Source organism: Chaetomium tenue (assembly GCF_020726465.1).
Source record: "Chaetomium tenue strain MPI-SDFR-AT-0079 chromosome Unknown F5144scaffold_8, whole genome shotgun sequence".
In the NCBI taxonomy this organism is placed as follows: Eukaryota; Fungi; Ascomycota; class Sordariomycetes; order Sordariales; family Chaetomiaceae; genus Chaetomium; species Chaetomium tenue.
Window position 1 is genome coordinate 140326 of NW_027117336.1, and position 15432 is coordinate 155757.

The 15432-nt window shown below is 55.7% G+C and overlaps 6 protein-coding genes across 6 annotated transcripts; 3 read left to right on the forward strand and 3 right to left on the reverse strand.

Annotated features, from left to right (window-relative positions):
- Positions 1 to 1026: 1026 nt before the first annotated feature.
- On the forward strand, positions 1027 to 3392 carry F5144DRAFT_616243 (uncharacterized protein; the record flags this gene model as incomplete). Its single annotated transcript, XM_066791827.1, has 9 exons — positions 1027 to 1075; positions 1133 to 1972; positions 2041 to 2165; positions 2263 to 2356; positions 2423 to 2472; positions 2537 to 2615; positions 2673 to 2905; positions 2980 to 3022; positions 3088 to 3392. 9 exons carry the CDS (start codon positions 1027 to 1029, stop codon positions 3306 to 3308), a joined length of 1734 nt encoding a protein of 577 aa, XP_066638211.1. The 3' UTR covers positions 3309 to 3392.
- Positions 3393 to 5191: 1799 nt separating this feature from the next.
- On the forward strand, positions 5192 to 5995 carry F5144DRAFT_616244 (glycoside hydrolase; the record flags this gene model as incomplete). The annotated part of the gene is made up of 2 exons (XM_066791828.1): positions 5192 to 5625; positions 5712 to 5995. Exons 1-2 carry the CDS (start codon positions 5232 to 5234, stop codon positions 5993 to 5995), a joined length of 678 nt encoding a protein of 225 aa, XP_066638212.1. The 5' UTR covers positions 5192 to 5231.
- Positions 5996 to 6914: 919 nt separating this feature from the next.
- F5144DRAFT_624328 (glycoside hydrolase) lies at positions 6915 to 7849 on the forward strand (the record flags this gene model as incomplete). The annotated part of the gene is made up of 3 exons (XM_066792197.1): positions 6915 to 7059; positions 7144 to 7497; positions 7563 to 7849. The coding sequence occupies exons 1-3, from the start codon at positions 7008 to 7010 to the stop codon at positions 7847 to 7849; spliced, it is 693 nt and encodes a 230-aa protein (XP_066638213.1). The 5' UTR covers positions 6915 to 7007.
- A 355-nt stretch (positions 7850 to 8204) lies between these two features.
- F5144DRAFT_607189 (uncharacterized protein) lies at positions 8205 to 8579 on the reverse strand (the record flags this gene model as incomplete). The annotated part of the gene is made up of 1 exon (XM_066791534.1): positions 8205 to 8579. The coding sequence occupies one exon, from the start codon at positions 8577 to 8579 to the stop codon at positions 8205 to 8207; it is 375 nt and encodes a 124-aa protein (XP_066638214.1).
- A 1434-nt stretch (positions 8580 to 10013) lies between these two features.
- On the reverse strand, positions 10014 to 12850 carry F5144DRAFT_587165 (uncharacterized protein). Its single transcript, XM_066789823.1, has 2 exons — positions 12405 to 12850; positions 10014 to 11872 (listed from the first exon to the last, which is right to left on the reverse strand). Exons 1-2 carry the CDS (start codon positions 12701 to 12703, stop codon positions 10252 to 10254), a joined length of 1920 nt encoding a protein of 639 aa, XP_066638215.1. The 5' UTR covers positions 12704 to 12850; the 3' UTR covers positions 10014 to 10251.
- Positions 12851 to 13440: 590 nt separating this feature from the next.
- On the reverse strand, positions 13441 to 14602 carry F5144DRAFT_661263 (uncharacterized protein; the record flags this gene model as incomplete). The annotated part of the gene is made up of 3 exons (XM_066793290.1): positions 13441 to 13951; positions 14031 to 14269; positions 14348 to 14602. The coding sequence occupies 3 exons, from the start codon at positions 14600 to 14602 to the stop codon at positions 13879 to 13881; spliced, it is 567 nt and encodes a 188-aa protein (XP_066638216.1). The 3' UTR covers positions 13441 to 13878.
- Between the last annotated feature and the right edge of the window lie 830 nt (positions 14603 to 15432).

Below are 15432 nucleotides of genomic sequence, written 5' to 3' on the forward strand. Positions count from 1 at the left end.
ATGCTTGCACGACTGGCTGCATCCCCGAAGGCGGGTTACAGGGGCTTGTCATCCCAGCGCTGGGGATCTGCCGTGAAAATCGGCAATGGTATATATAGGTTCCCACGTTCTCCTTCAGCCGGAAGAGCACGGGGAAAAGACGACGAACCAGAGTGCCCGATACATAGTCCGTTCAGCCCGTACTCCACCCTCCACGAGGACGGCATCAGATGTAGATCCATCCTGGAACTCGATTTAACTCTCCGCAGAACATGTTGATGCACTTGTTATTCTGGACTCGGCTTCCTTGACTGCGTCTGGATCACATAAAATATGCCGGATTCCTCTGAAATCAGCCTATGATCCTCGGGATAAACTCACAAGTCAAATGAAGAATAGGGGCACTCTCGAAGAGGCAGCCACCCCCGACTTGGCCCCTTGCCGATGGCTGCCATGTGCTATCACCCCCTCTCGACCGCGTCCCATCGTAGGAGCAATTGGCCAGTGAATGCAGTCCTGTTCCTGGGTCTGGGGCACCGCTCGCCAATAGGAGAGATCGGGGGAAAAAATGATGGACAGACCGACATGGAAGAGTTGCGGCGTGGAACTTGGCATCACGAGGAACGAGGGAAGAAGCTTGGTAATACAGGTGGGATGCCAGCATTAATATATACCCCAGCTTCTTGGGAGGGTTCCCCGCTCGAATAGATTGAAAGGATGCACCCCGGACATGCTCGTTGGACCGAACCGCACATGCTGACTGCCACGTTCTGGCATCCCGCGCTCTCGGCTAATAGAGTTCCCCAATCTTGACCGAAAGCTTCAAGGAAAATCTCCGCACTCAGCCATGGGGAAATTATGGGGCGAACCCCGACGGTGAGCCCCTGGATCGGTCGGCCTCCGGGGCGGCCGACTCGTGCTGGGGTTTAAGAGGGCCTAATTCCTCTCGGATGGTGTTGAGAAAGAGACTGGTACTCGACCATCCGCCAAAGCCCTTACCGAGCTGGGTCTTATTTCATCCATCTGCGTATTCGGACTCGAGTTGATATGCACGCCGTTTCCAAGTTGGTGGCGGCCGGGGGCGCTCTGGCGCTCTGTAAGTAAAACCGCACGTCAAGTCCCGGCCACTATGCCTAATGACCTCCTCCTCTAGGGCTGCAGCCGGCAGCGGCTCAGGCGCAATGTGCCAACGTCTCCTCGACCGAGACGTATGACTACATCGTCGTGGGATCCGGCGCAGGCGGCATCCCCATCGCGGACCGCTTGAGCGAAGCTGGCCACAAGGTGCTCCTGATCGAAAAGGGGCCGCCGTCGACCGGGCGATGGGGCGGAATCATGAAGCCGGACTGGCTGGCCGATACCAGCCTGACTCGCTTCGATGTACCTGGCTTGTGTAATCAAATCTGGGCCGATCCGACTGGCGCGATATGTACCGACGTCGATCAGATGGCGGGTTGCATGCTCGGCGGTGGAACCGCGGTCAACGCAGGGCTGTGGTGGAAGCCACACCCTGACGATTGGGACGTCAACTTCCCCGAGGGTTGGCACAGCGGAGATGTAGCGGCCGCCACGGAACGGGTTTTCTCCCGGATCCCCGGCACCATCGCGCCTTCGATGGACGGCAAGCGATACTTGTCGCAGGGCTTCGACATGTTGGGCAACAGCCTCGAGACGGCGGGCTGGGAATACCTGATCCCGAACGATCATCCAGATAAGAAGAACCGCACCTTCGGACACAGCACCTTCATGTATTCCGGCGGCGAAAGAGGCGGGCCCCTGGCCACCTATCTTGTGTCGGCATTCGAGCGCAAGACCTTCACTCTGTGGATGAACACAACAGTGAGACGGGTGATTCGGGAAGGCGGACATGCTACCGGTGTCGAGGTGCAGTGTAGCGGAGCTGGCCATGCTGGCACAGTCGCCCTCACCCCCGGCACGGGTCGGGTGATCATTGCGGCGGGAGCATTTGGCTCGGCAAAGCTGCTATTCAGGAGTAAGCCTCTCTCTCTCTCTCAACAGCCACTTTGGAGACAATCTGTTGGACTGACCAGACGGGAATAGGCGGTATTGGGCCGACGGACCAGTTGAACGTTGTCAAGAACTCGACAGTTGATGGCCCGACCATGATTGATTCGGAGCAGTGGATCAATTTGCCGGTCGGCCATAACCTGAACGACCATGTCGGGGTAAGCTCTTCCATTTTCAGTTCCCATGTGTGGTATGGAGAGGAGGTTGAGGGGGGTCGGGCACTGCTAACTGGCCGGGATTCCTCCTTTTTGATAGACGGATGTTGAGATTGCTCACCCGGACGTGGTTTTCTACGACTACTATGGTGCTTGGGACGATCCCATCGTTAGCGACACCGAGACTTATCTGGGTAGGTTTTTCTTTCTGAGAAATCCATCCGTCGTCACCTGGGAGGAAAACAGCTGACAATGCGCAGCCAACAGAACTGGTCCGCTGGCCCAAGCTGCCCCTAATATTGGACCGATCGTAAGTTAAGGTCTTATCCGGGAAGTAGCTGCTGTTTCTTTTCACTACTAACCGCGTGCCTCAGTTCTGGGAAATCATCACAGGAAGTGATGGGATCCCTCGTCACCTCCAGTGGCAGGCTCGTGTCGAAGGCAAACTCAATAGTGAGTCTAAAAAATGGCGTCGAGCGAGCCGGTAGCAAGGCATGCTAACGGGAGTAGCTTCAATGACGGTTACCCAGTACTTGGGCACAGGCACTTTGTCCCGAGGCCGGATGACCATCACGAGACAGTTGAACACCATCGTCTCTACGCCACCCTACCTCCGTGACGAACACGATAGGGAAGCAGTCATTCAGGGGATCACCAACCTCCGAGAGTCGCTGAAGGGCGTGGCAAATCTGACGTGGATTACCCCTCCCTCGAACGTCACTGTCGAGGATTTTGTAGACTCGGTGAGCACAAATCTAAGCCCACCTTTAGCCTCGAGGCGGCAGGAATTCACGCTGACACGGGTGACCCATGACAGATACCGGCTACTCCTGCACGCCGCTGCTCGAACCACTGGATCGGTAAGACTTCCTGGCTACTTGCCTTTTTCTTATGGAAGATGGAGACTGATAGTTTTCGGCTTTAGGAACGGCCAAGCTCGGCACCGACGACGGACGGACTGGTGGCACATCGGTGGTGGACCTCAACACCAAGGTGTACGGGACCGACAACATTTTTGTCGTCGACGCTTCCATCTTTCCTGGACACATCACAGGAAATCCATCGGCTGCCATTGTTATTGCGGCGGAGCACGCGGCGGACAAGATTCTGGCGTTACCGGCACCGAAGGCCGTGGAATCTTCGTAGTTTTCCCCTATTTGGTTCGGGCTGGAACTTCTTCGGGCACCAAGGGTCAGCTGTACAACCCAAGACGTCAGTCGTAAACACTTGTATTTAGGCTGGGTTTCTAGACAGCTGTATCTAACGTACCAGCTTCCCGTGGGCTACTTATCTGGTCCTGAGTGACTACCTATGCTTTCCTCTGGCACTTCGTAGCACACTTGAAACGCTACTCCTTGTAAAACGTAGAAGAGTGCCGTCAACGGCGACGGCCGGACAGGTTGTGAAAGATTAGGGTGTGGCAAGTCAGTGGCAACCGACAAACCAGTCTTAGCACTGGACTGATAGTCTTTTATGGGGTGGCAGAAAACAGAAAGGAGGAGCAAACCAGATATCCAGTGAGAGCCTAGAGATTTTATTTCCATACCTTCCTCGGGCTCGGTGTTGTAGTGTCAAGTGGCGCTTGGAACGCGCGAAAACGTTCCTACATGTATCCATCCAGCCAGGGATAACCGCGGAGTTCTCGCCTGTTTGGGGCGTTTAGGTGTTGGAGAGGGAGTGCCAGCCCTCAGATGAACCTCTGCCATAAGTGACGCGCACTTTGTTGTTACGTTAATAACGGGGAATATTGCGCAACCAACCTGGATGGAATCCTGAAAACAGGAAACCGTCACTTTTCACATCCGCGGTATCAGCTGGGGACCTTTGAATTAATCAATAGACCACCTAATATTGGGCTGCTTACCAAGGCCACTGGCCATTGGCCGAGTCCGCCACGCTGTGCCGAGCGCCTCCTTGATCGGGGAGGAAAAGTGCCTCACTAGACTTGAACCGCGCCAATTGCCAGTGCTGGGTATACCAACGGAGACGTCAGCCATTTCCCAACACCTGAGATCTTGAAGTGGACGGACGGGTTGACACCGCCTCAGGATCAGTTCCCGGGGACTCCGAGCCTGGCAAGGCAACGTTCCAAATCAAGTCGACAAACCCATGCCCATTCGCTCATGGTCAGGGGCACCTGCGTGGGGGACATGGGCTGCACGGTTACGAACGTGAAATAGCTAGGCTCTCGAAACCTTGGGGTGGGCACAGTACATGTATACATACACGCACACACACATACACTTGCAGAGAAATACTGAATGCTGGTTGCTCCTTGCCCCTGCGCCGATCACGAGCAATGCTATAGATAGTAATGTGCATACATCGCGCCATGGCGGCCTAGCTGATCGTGGAAAGACGGAAGAGCGCGTACGGAGGTGTCTGGTATTCGGACCGTTTGGCAGCGATTCCGCATCCCAGGGAATGGTAAGGGGTTGGTGTTGTGGAGCGTCCATGCATCACGACGCCGTCGGCGGTCTGCCCAAGTCCTCGGCGGAGGTATTCCAAGCCTGCCCGGAAGGTGTTGGGCCACACATGCATTAGGACACAAAGGTCTCGGCCCAAAAGCCAAGAGATGACACCAGGCCCAAGGCAAGTCGGTTCGAATCTTTTGGTTTCCAGGAGCATGGCCGTGTCGCTTGTGCGGGATTCATGCACTCCACAATGCACCCGCAAGGGCTGTGTCAATGGACGGTGGGACAGGTGGGCGCGGAGCGAAGTGCCGTTGATCTGTTTTAGAAAGTCAACAATATCGGCAACTCTTGTAAGTGGTCGGAGCTGCACTTTAGCCGGCCGGGCCAAGGCGGTAGGCGGCTACCGGAACCCAGGTCGGGCAGCCCTGGACAGAATCCGGGAATGCCAGCTTTGCCAAGAAGAGACATCGACGGAGCCAACCCGATCTGGGGAGGATGTGGTGCAATACCGACGATGGCGGCCGGGGGTGGGGGGAAGGGCCCGAAGGGGCTTGCCTGGGAGGCCTAGCAGTACTAGTATAAAACAGAGCCCTCAGACCCGGAACCCGGATGAGAAGATCAGCCACTGACGCTGTGACCTACCGCAATCTTCACCATGCTGACCACCACCTTTGCTCTCCTGGGCGCCGCCCTCGGCGCCAGCGCCCATTACACCCTCCCCAAGGTCGGAAGCGGCTCCGACTGGCAGCACGTCCGCAGGGCCGACAACTGGCAGAACAACGGCTTCGTTGGCGATGTCAACTCGGCTCAGATTCGCTGCTTCCAGTCGAGCTCTGCCGGCGCCCAAGATGTTTACACCGTCTCGGCCGGTTCCACCGTGAAGTACTCCGCCAACCCCAACATCTACCACCCGGGCCCCATGCAGTTCTACCTGGCCCGCGTTCCCGATGGACAGGACGTCAAGTCGTGGAGCGGTGACGGCGCTGTGTGGTTCAAGGTGTACCACGAGCAACCCGGCTTCGGCTCCCAGCTCACCTGGCCCAGCAACGGTATGTTCCTCCACCGAGTGGCCTGCAAAAGCTGCCATCCCTGCAACTTGTGTGACACGGCACCACTGACAGTCCTCGATTTACAGGCAAGAGCTCGTTCGACGTCCCCATCCCGAGCTGCATCAAGGCCGGCAAGTACCTGCTCCGCGCTGAGCACATCGGACTGCACGTCGCCCAGAGCTCAGGTGGTGCTCAGTTCTACATCAGCTGCGCCCAGATTGAGGTCACCGGTGGCGGCAGCACTGAGCCCTCCAACAAGGTCTCGTTCCCTGGCGCGTACAAGGCTTCGGACCCCGGTATCCTGATCAACATCAACTGGCCCATCCCGACCTCGTACCAGAACCCCGGCCCCCCGGTCTTCAAGTGCTAAGCTGCTTGACTGGCGGAGGAAATGGCCTAGGAGCAAGAAGTTGGGCGGGTGGTAAATGGGCTTTGTCTACTTACCGAATGTGAAATGAGCCTTGGTTTCCATCCTCGGCGGCGACGCTCGCTCGACAGATGACCAATGTGGTTAGCGAGACAACTTGTATATAGACATCTTTAAACCATGAACATAAATTGCAGCATTGGCTAAATCACTCGTGAAAAAAACATTGGTTCGGTGATAATACAATGTCTATATCGAACCTCTGAATAGGTATTACTGGGTACAACAAGATCCGAAGTCATCGCATATAGACGCATCTCCCTGCCCCAGGCCTTTCAAAGTTGGATTAACCATATTCAATATATGTAGGGATGATGGAAATACATGAGAAACCGGAGGCAACGGTGAAAGCAAGCTTCGGGCTACAATAATTGGAGGAGACATGGACTGTGAAATGAAAACCATGAAAAGAGGCCAGTGACGGTTAGGTAGATGCCATTCGAGTCACGGCAAGGCGGGATTGTCGGGGAATATCTCGCTTGGAATCACTTCGAGCCCCTTGGGGCGTATGCTCCACGGACAAGAGCGCTGGCGTTGCAGCTACAGAAAGCCTAGCGTGTGCCGAAGAGTTAATATAAGTTAATTACTGGGCTCTCTTGTGACCCGTGTTCCAAGCATTCAGGTTCGACATACCCCAGGATTCGGCAGTTGCATCCCGGGAGTGGATAAATCTCACTTGGCTCGGTGGTTCAACAGCCAGGGCCAGCGCCCGATCCGGTAATGTTGCAATGCTCAGTGACACCAGACACACTCTATTTGGGGATCAACACAGGGGATATGCTGGCGTTGGCCCGACCTGCCGATCAATGGAGACACCGCCTGTCAAAAGTGATGTATAAGAGACGTCGGTCTCGGCCCTGCCCCCTGAGACCCCGTATTATGTATTTGTACCGCTCGCGCTCAGAATAAACCAAAAAGCTCTCAGGCCACAGCGACCGTAACAACAACTTCCAAAATGCAACTTGTCACTGGGTTGCTGCTTGCAGCTACGGCTGTCCAAGCCCACTGTATGGAACCCGCCTACCCCTGGCGTCCCTCCCCTTCGCTTGACCCTGGGTAGTTGAAGGGGTGTAGCTAATACCCTCAACCAGATACCTTCCCGAGGCTAGTGGTCAATGGAAAGTCCGAGGACAAGGACTGGTCCGCCACCCGCATGACCAAAAACGCGCAGAGCAAACAGGGAGTCGAGAACCCAACCAGCGGCGACATCCGCTGCTACTCGTCGCAGACGGCTTCAAACGTGGTGACGGTGCCGGCTGGGGCCACTGTCAGCTATATCTCGACGCAGCAAATTAACCACCCCGGGCCGACGCAGTACTATCTCGCCAAGGTCCCTGCTGGCTCGTCGGCCAAGACGTTCGACGGTTCAGGGGCTGTCTGGTTCAAGATCGCCACCACGATGCCCACCACCGACAGCAACAAGCAGCTGGTTTGGCCGGCACAGAGTATGACGTGCCACTTCTATCCCTAGGTACTTATAACGAGCCGTTGCTGACCCTGATTACTGCAGACACCTACGAAACAAACAAGGCTACCATTCCCGCCAACACCCCTAACGGCGAGTACCTCCTCCGGGTCGAGCAGATCGCGCTGCACATGGCATCGCAGCCCAACCAGGCCCAGTTCTATCTTGCCTGCTCCCAGATCCAGATCACCGGAGGTGGCAACGGCACGCCGGGACCACTGGTTTCGTTGCCGGGTGCTTATTCGAGCAACGACCCGGGTATCCTGGTCAACATCTATTCCATTGCGCCGGATTCCTACAAGCCCCCAGGACCGGCTGTGTGGAGCGGCTGAGCGAGTAGTTCTATTGAGGAGGGAAATCAACGATGGTTGATTTGTGCACGTGGGCGATTGGACTCGGACCCTCGGTGGAAACACTCGTTATAGACTCTGCGATGGATGGGTGAATGAGTGAATAAATATTTGACGTGACCAACTCGGGCTTCTGAGATATTCCCCTGAAGACCGCACTTTGGGTGACTGTGGTGGAACCCCATTTGTTTTCCAGTGTTCCCGCTCAAGTTTCCTCCCCATCTCAAGGCACACCATCAACGCACCCCCCCCCCCCCCCCGGCGGCCATCCTTTCACCAATTTCACCAATCCCAACACTAGCTACTCTCTCTCACTGCCTCCGCCTCCGCCTCCGTCCTAGTTAACTCGTGGCGGCGGCGGCGGTACTGAGCCCGGTGGATAACCCGTCACGCCCCCCGAGCTGACAGGGGGTGGAAAGGGCGGCACAACCGGCGGAGGAGGCGGGAAAGCAAACGAGACGGGCGGCGGCGTAGGAGGGAGCGGGCCCGTGGTCGGTTCCTGCCCCGCAGTCGACGCACTCGACCGGCTGCTCTCGTAAGTCGCGGAGGAGCCGGGTGAAGAATTCGATTTGGATGACCCCGATGAGCTCGTCGCGTAGCCGTGTATTCGGCGGCGCATGGCGATGGCGAAGCGGACGATGAAGAAGCACACTGCGAAACCGAGGGCTACGTAAGCGAGAATGATGAGAGCAAGAGCGTCGTTGCTTTTCATATTTGTAGTGCTAATTTAGGTGCTCGGAGTGGTTGTTGTTAGTAGCCTAAATGTTGCTGATTATCTGGATATGGCAGAGGGACTTGAGTAGTTTGAATCGCAACAAGACTGGTGGTTACAAAGAGGACAATAATATTGGCAGTTTTCTCCCCGGCACATGGGTTTCGCAGGGTGTATAACACTGTCTCTTCGGGCAACGATGTGATGTGTATCCCACAACAACCGTTGGCCGTTCCACGACGTCTGCGTGCTTCCGACAAAGAAGGCGGAACTCGAGGCAACACAAATCGAATACGCAGTGACCATGCGTACAGGATTTGTACAGAACGCGCACAGGAGAATATTTTTGGTTTGGTACCACAGCTCCGGGAGCATACATGAGTTGCCTGGCCCGGGCGGGGGACCACATAAGCGTCATCCTCGGCTAATCGAGGGCGCTGGACGAAGCGAGGACGCGAACAAGTAAACAACGAGGGGAGCATGATAGGGATTTGATAAGCTCAATGCCCTAAAGGGAGGTAGTCGGACTATAATAGATTGCTCGCCGCAGGTTTGGGTCAAGGCGAAGCCGGGTACCACACTAAATAGATTTCGAGATAAGCTTAGCCCGTGTTCTGGAAGCAGTTAATGTCTTACCTGTAAAATATCCAAGGGGACACCAGGAATGTCGTATTTGATTCCCAGCTACCTTAGGTAGCGCGGCATGCGTTATGGTGGGGGCGAGAGATTTAGATATTTAGGCGCCCAGATGGGGGCGGCGTCGGCCTTTGGTTGTATAATTAGTGCCTGGCCTCGTCACACAAACGCCTCATATAAGTATCATGTATTGCAAAGGCGGTGCGGCGCTTGAACATGCACGTAAAATACAACGGTGATATGGGTCTTTCAACCAGAAATAGGTATTCGGGCACCGGAACCGACACAAATCACCGGTCGGTATGCCACGATGCTTAAGAAGTACACAGTAAGGTGACATCCAGCGAGGTCTTTGGCTCAAAAAAACGGAGACTTTTCGTCGTCCTACACCAAAATATGGGAAACATCGCCCAGATGATATGGAAGCCGTAAGTATACAAGACCTGATGTCACGAATATGCCAACAGGTGGGACCACGGGGCGCAGGACGCCCGGACCAATCGGTTGGAAAACCAATCAGGGAGCTAGGGAAGTGATCAGGGTGATCAGTGAGCTCAGCATGCCAAGTCCAGGCTGGACAGACTGAGCACACTGATCACTAAGACCTCACGCCAATCAAAGCACGAAGGAGGGCTCAGTAGGAACAAAGAGACCAGTGAGCTCGGTGTCCACTGATCTCCTCAGACGGACTGAGCACACTGGTCACCCTAGAATCAGACATGTATATAGTCACCCGTCCTGGAGAGCTCTGGGAGTTCTCCAGTTAGCAATCACAACTACAGTTCGCTACAAGCTCGCAAGCCTACTGTTGAGACAAGTCTATTTGTTGTGCACCCTTCGGCTGCACCGAACCTAAGCATCCTTTGCAGAGATTACCTTCACCGAAGCTGAACCCTAACAGGACAGGATCCTGGACAGGTTCGTCACACCTGACAATCCCTAACGCAATAAAACGTAAAATGACGCAATGACACCTTGAATTGGCCCCCAAACGTTTTTGGGGGAAGAGGGGGAGGGTTCGGGGAGCATCTGACGCTCAAACCGTCTTTTCGACAATTGCGGCTTCCCACAGCGTCGCGCTCCTCAGGAGGTCCTTGCCGAACTGCCGCTGCAGGCTTGTCATCTTGTCAATCAGATGACTGGTGGCAATGGCTTTTGGCCCCCAAACAACCAGAGCTATCGATGCCGCGCGCTCTAACCAGGTGATGCATTGCTCTAGGTCCCCGCGCCGCTGGTGTATTTCGGCAATGTCTTCCATGGTGTGCGCAGCAATGCCGTCTTGATAAAATGTGGGCTCCTCCTGTGCCGCTGTAGCTGAGGTTGGTGGTCTCGTAATCACGGACATACAATGACCAAGCGCCAAATCGGGTTGGCCGCTTAGCATATAAAAGTGAGCGAGTTCGTTCTCGACCGAGCGCACTTGGTCTGAGTTTGGCCCGAAAACCGGGCGGGATGATTTGAGCAGCTCTGTGATGATCTCTAGGCCCGCGTGGTATTCACCACTTCGGCGAAGAAGGGTAGCGAGTGAGTCGAGGAGTTTGAAGGTGATTGCCCTCGACCGTCCAAGCCGGGTGTTGAAAATATCCAGCATGCACTGCAGGCTGCGCTGTGAAATTTCCTGGCAGCCTTCGTCCTGCTGTAGCTCCTTGCAAATTTGGGTAATCGGGTGGCTGGAGGAGAGGCTGGTCTGGGCTTCGCTGCTGAGGAACTGGAGTAAAATACCTCGGAGTTCGGGACGGGCGCTGGTATTGATTGGGGAGAGCGTAGCGAAAAGGTTCCGTAGGAAGTCGAACGGTTGGGTGGTCATGGCCCCCGCCGCGAGAGAGCCCGCTTCAGCAAAGGCAGACCACGCTCGCCGGTCGGGGCGATCGTCCATGTCTTCGATAGAACCGGAACTGGGATTGGAACCGGCAGATATTTTGACGAGATAGATGGCGTCCTTGATAGTATTCCAGTAGCGAGTGGACTCGTCAGGGGATCTCTGGCCCAAATAATCATCTGGGAGGGCGCCCTCTGGGATGTTGTTGAGCTGCCAGTCGTAGTATTCCCGGAGTTTCAATGTAATGATACTCATGGTTCGCGTTTGCGAGTCCAGGGAAAGGGCCTGGGGAGGGCTGTTGAACAAATGCTGGAGCTGCTCCCTGTAGGCGGCCATGCCGGGGCCTGGGGAGCCAGATACGACGAGGGCGGTACGGTCGTCCTGCTCTTGGTAGCTCTCAGCCGGAGATGCGGGACTTGAGCCAGTCGTGATACTCGGGGTACTGGGTGGTGAGAACGGCGTGGGGGGGGATTCGGCCTGACAAAGCAAGCCGGGGGCGGGGACCCCCGGTGGGTCGTCTTCAGGCTTGATCAAGTCCGAGATGCTGATACTCCGTCGGGCCGGCCTGTACAGTGGTGGTGGAGTTGCGGCCCGGGCGTCGACAGGGGTGGGGGGAGTGCTTGTTGATGCCGTCCGCCTTCCACCTTGCTGAATTGTCCTGGCGCATCGTAGGGTTCTACGCAAGTCTTCCTGGCTGAAGTTGTTGTCGGTATCTTCCTGCCTCGGGGGAGACAACGGCGCAGAGCTTGGAGTCCGGCGCGCAGCCCTCGCCCTCTCGTCGCTGTTCACGTTCTTGAAGACATGCCATTCCCGGAACCGCTTGTCATACATGCGCTTGCTGTCGCAGGTATCAGCGAGGCGGATCAGAGTCATGACGAAAGGAGGTTGAATGGAAGTGTTTGGGGGTCAAACAGGCGGGACAACGGCCGGCGCAGGGCGGGGGGGTAAGACGGGGACGGGGACTCAAGAAAGAGGAAGCTGGCAGGTGGGTGGTATCCTCCGCCGGGAAGTCTTATTATAAGAAGAGATCATCACCGAAGAGATCTTCAGGTGGCCGGGCCTAATAAACCGGCCACCTTGGCCGACAACGGCAACGAGGAGGATAAGATGTCCATTGGTGACCGACACGAGCCCACTAGGACCCTCGGTTGACTGAGTAAGATGCAGCGTGGTAATTAGTGTGCAGGTGCAGGTCGCGATGACGGGGAAATGCGCCGAGCATCCCACAGACGGGCAACCACTAGGTTCTCTGCTGTTGTGCTTCGGCCCACTCTAGCCCGTCGGGTGTTTCGCGCGGGGATCTCTCTAGTGTAGACTCGGCTCAAGAAGAAAGCGGCGGACCCTGACGGCGGGCGACCAGCCGGGCATACCTTGCCGAGAAGCCATAATGTTTCCTCATGATCTCACTCACCCGCTTCAACGGGTACTGCCTGTAGAGGCCGACGATGGTCTCGCGGTGCCTCGCCCATTCAGCCGCTGACGGGCCCTGTAGCGTGCGGGATTTCCCCTCCAGGCCCGTGCTGTCCGGCATGGTGGCTTGAGCATTTGGCGTCGAAACTGGAATCGGGGTCGGGGTCGGTCCCGGAGGCGTTGCGCCAGGATGGGGGAGCACAGTGTTTGCCGGGCCCGACCAGACGGGCGCTACTGCACGGTTCTCGGGCAAGATCATGGTCGAGCGGTGGAAAACCCGTGGTTTTGTCTCATTTTGGAAGCCCCTGAGAGTAAGAATCGCACCGTCAGATGCAAATCCTTATAGGACAAATCAATTGAAACCCTCGCAGAGCAGCGCAGCGGAGCGGGGGTGGCTCGTTGCAGATGGCAGTTTCGGGCGAAGCTGAGGGATTGCGGCACAGCAGGATGCGAACCAAGAAGAACCTTGCAGGGCGCGTCATGGCACCCTGCCAGGCTGCCATCATCCGGCTGATCACTGATTGGCGTGTTTTGATCACGGCAGGCTTGACCGACGCGATTCTGGGGCAGGTCCCATCCATCAACCGGCTTGGGTTCCTTCCCTGCAATGTGCGACATGAACCCTGCATCAACCTCCAAGTCGCCAGACCGCAACTTGATCGGTGAGCGGTGGTGGCTCGGGATATTGCGAGGACATGTAAAAAAAAAAAAAAAAAAAGTAGAGAAAGAGAGCAGAGGGCGGAAAGATGCTAGTCGGTCCGTCTTTGCGGACACACACCGAATACGAACTGGGATTATCAAATTTTGGTAGACTGTCACGGACCTGCCCTTCTTGCTGACGGCCACGAACTTGCGGCCAATCCGGGAGTCAAGGGTGGGGGACGAGAGGAGGAGGGGGAACGAGAGCGAGAGTTGGCCACACCTTGACTTTGAATCCGATTTGTTAAGTGTGTGTGTGTGTGTGTGTGTGTGTTAACTCTCTTGCGTTCATCGTCTTCTCCCTAAAAAAAAAAGATTTCCACCTCGGTGCGACCCTGCGCCCGGTGACCACTGACCCGGCCCTGCGAGCCCTGCCGAGGCTTGCATCAATGAGATGCAGGTTACATGCATCATCCACTCTAGCCTCCGGCCGCTCGCTGCAGGACCTTGCCGGCTTTAACGTGGCTAGATAATGGATCCAACCCTGAAGAGGCAAGATAAATTCTATGTGAATATTTCAAAGTACTAAACACGCACACCGGCCGTTTGAATTGCCATCCGAGGTATACCATATCAACCGAAAACGCCAGATCCCGCGAGGACCATTGTCTAACCATCTCTGGGCCATTAAGAGGTTGGATGCCCCGTTACTCCTCGTACGCCGCCTGATAAAAACAATCAAAAGCACTACGCTCACGAATTAACCCTGTCCGGGTATCATTACATCCACCGTGTTTAGTCAAGAAGGTCTTTGCCTTCTATGTAGTTCTTGACCGCATCGCAGACGGCTATTGAGAAAACCAGTGGCCTGTGGCTGTCAGTCTTGGAACCTCTAACCGACCAAATACAAACGGCGGCGGGTTGAAGGGAGTAGGGGCCACACATACGCTTGGATATATGTCCACAGCAGTGGAGCAAGCAATGGTTTGGACTCTGCCACCTTGATTCCCAAGGTGGCAGCCAGGCATACTCCTGCCCCTGCCAAGAGCAGGTTGAGCAAGCAGCCAAAAAGTGTGACGACCTGCCTGCGCCAGTGTTGCTCGCCCTCGGTCAGACTGATTCTGTTTGGCTCGACGGCAAGAAGTAAGGCAAGAAGGATGACGTTGATGGTGAATCCGAGGGACCCCTGAGTGACGAGAGAAAGAACAATATTAGAAACCCTTTTGGTTCGTCAAGAGCTGTGAACGGTACTGGATGAGCTTACCATAATGAGACAAGCCTTGAGCAACGCATGTGTTGACCGATCAAAGGTAAACACATCGCTCGAAGCGGCCACCAGAGCAAGCTCACGCGGCCTAGAGCTTGTCTCGACGGCTGAAAGATGGCTCCATGTTATGGATCGTGTGGCTTTGTCGAGATCATAGATGTAGTTGATGGCCACGGCGACGACGAGTCCCAGGTGGGCCAGGATACCCCAAACGTGCATCAGCTTCCATCTGAAGTGCTTTGTCCGGTACATGCTGGCGGGTTTAGACGTGGAGGATGATGGATTTCCAGAAAGTCCAAGTCAGACGGGAAGGCGGATCAGGATTCTTAAACGAGCGGCCCGAGGGTCGTGAGAAAATTAGTGGACGGTGGGTCTCGGTCGTGAGCCTGGTCGACTTGGGAGGATTGATAGAAGAGAGGCTTGACTCGGGAGGATTTGTAGAAGAGGTTTCACGATGACAGAGCGCAAAGATATGAAGTTATTCTCGGGTAGGATGGACCCAAGACCACGGCCCAATGGTATATCAGAGAGACTCCAGCCTTGGGGGAAATTCGTATTCCCGATGCACCGTGTATATTTACGGATTGTCGCAGGGTCTCATAACGCAGCTGCACATACATGATTAGATTACCACCCGGGACTCGCGTCAAGAAATACCAAGTCGCAAAGGGCGTCTTCAGGGCGAATCCTTTGGCACTATACACATGGAGGGCTAGGGCCCAGCAACTTAGGCTGCCACTTTTTTCTCATCGCGATACCACCGCCAGCCCCCTCCTTGTGTTCTGGCCGCCACTTGCTCTGCCATAACTGCTCGCTCGCCGCATGACAAGCCACCCACGTAGTTCGCTTAGGCTGCCCCCCCGCTAACGTCTTGGGGGCAAAGAACACCGGAGGATCCGTGCCGGATCGCACTTGGGCACGTGATACAGCTTGGGTGCTGCTGTTGGGTTTGGGTTCGGCCCCAAAGGACACGCTAAATGCTACCTCAGCCATGCCCGGCTCGTAGGAAGGACGTTTCGTGCTGTGTCTAGCATCATCCGTGCCGGCGCGATCCGGCGCCATGGCAGCATCGCCCCCCGGAG

Bases quoted from the DNA above. Each gene is read 5' to 3' on its own strand.
- F5144DRAFT_587165 (XM_066789823.1), bottom strand. From the start codon at position 12,703: ATGATCTTGCCCGAGAACCGTGCAGTAGCGCCCGTCTGGTCGGGCCCG. The intron at 11,873-12,404 runs GTATGCCCGGCT...TACCTGCGACAG, and splicing joins CATTATGGCTTCTCGGCAAG to CAAGCGCATGTATGACAAGC.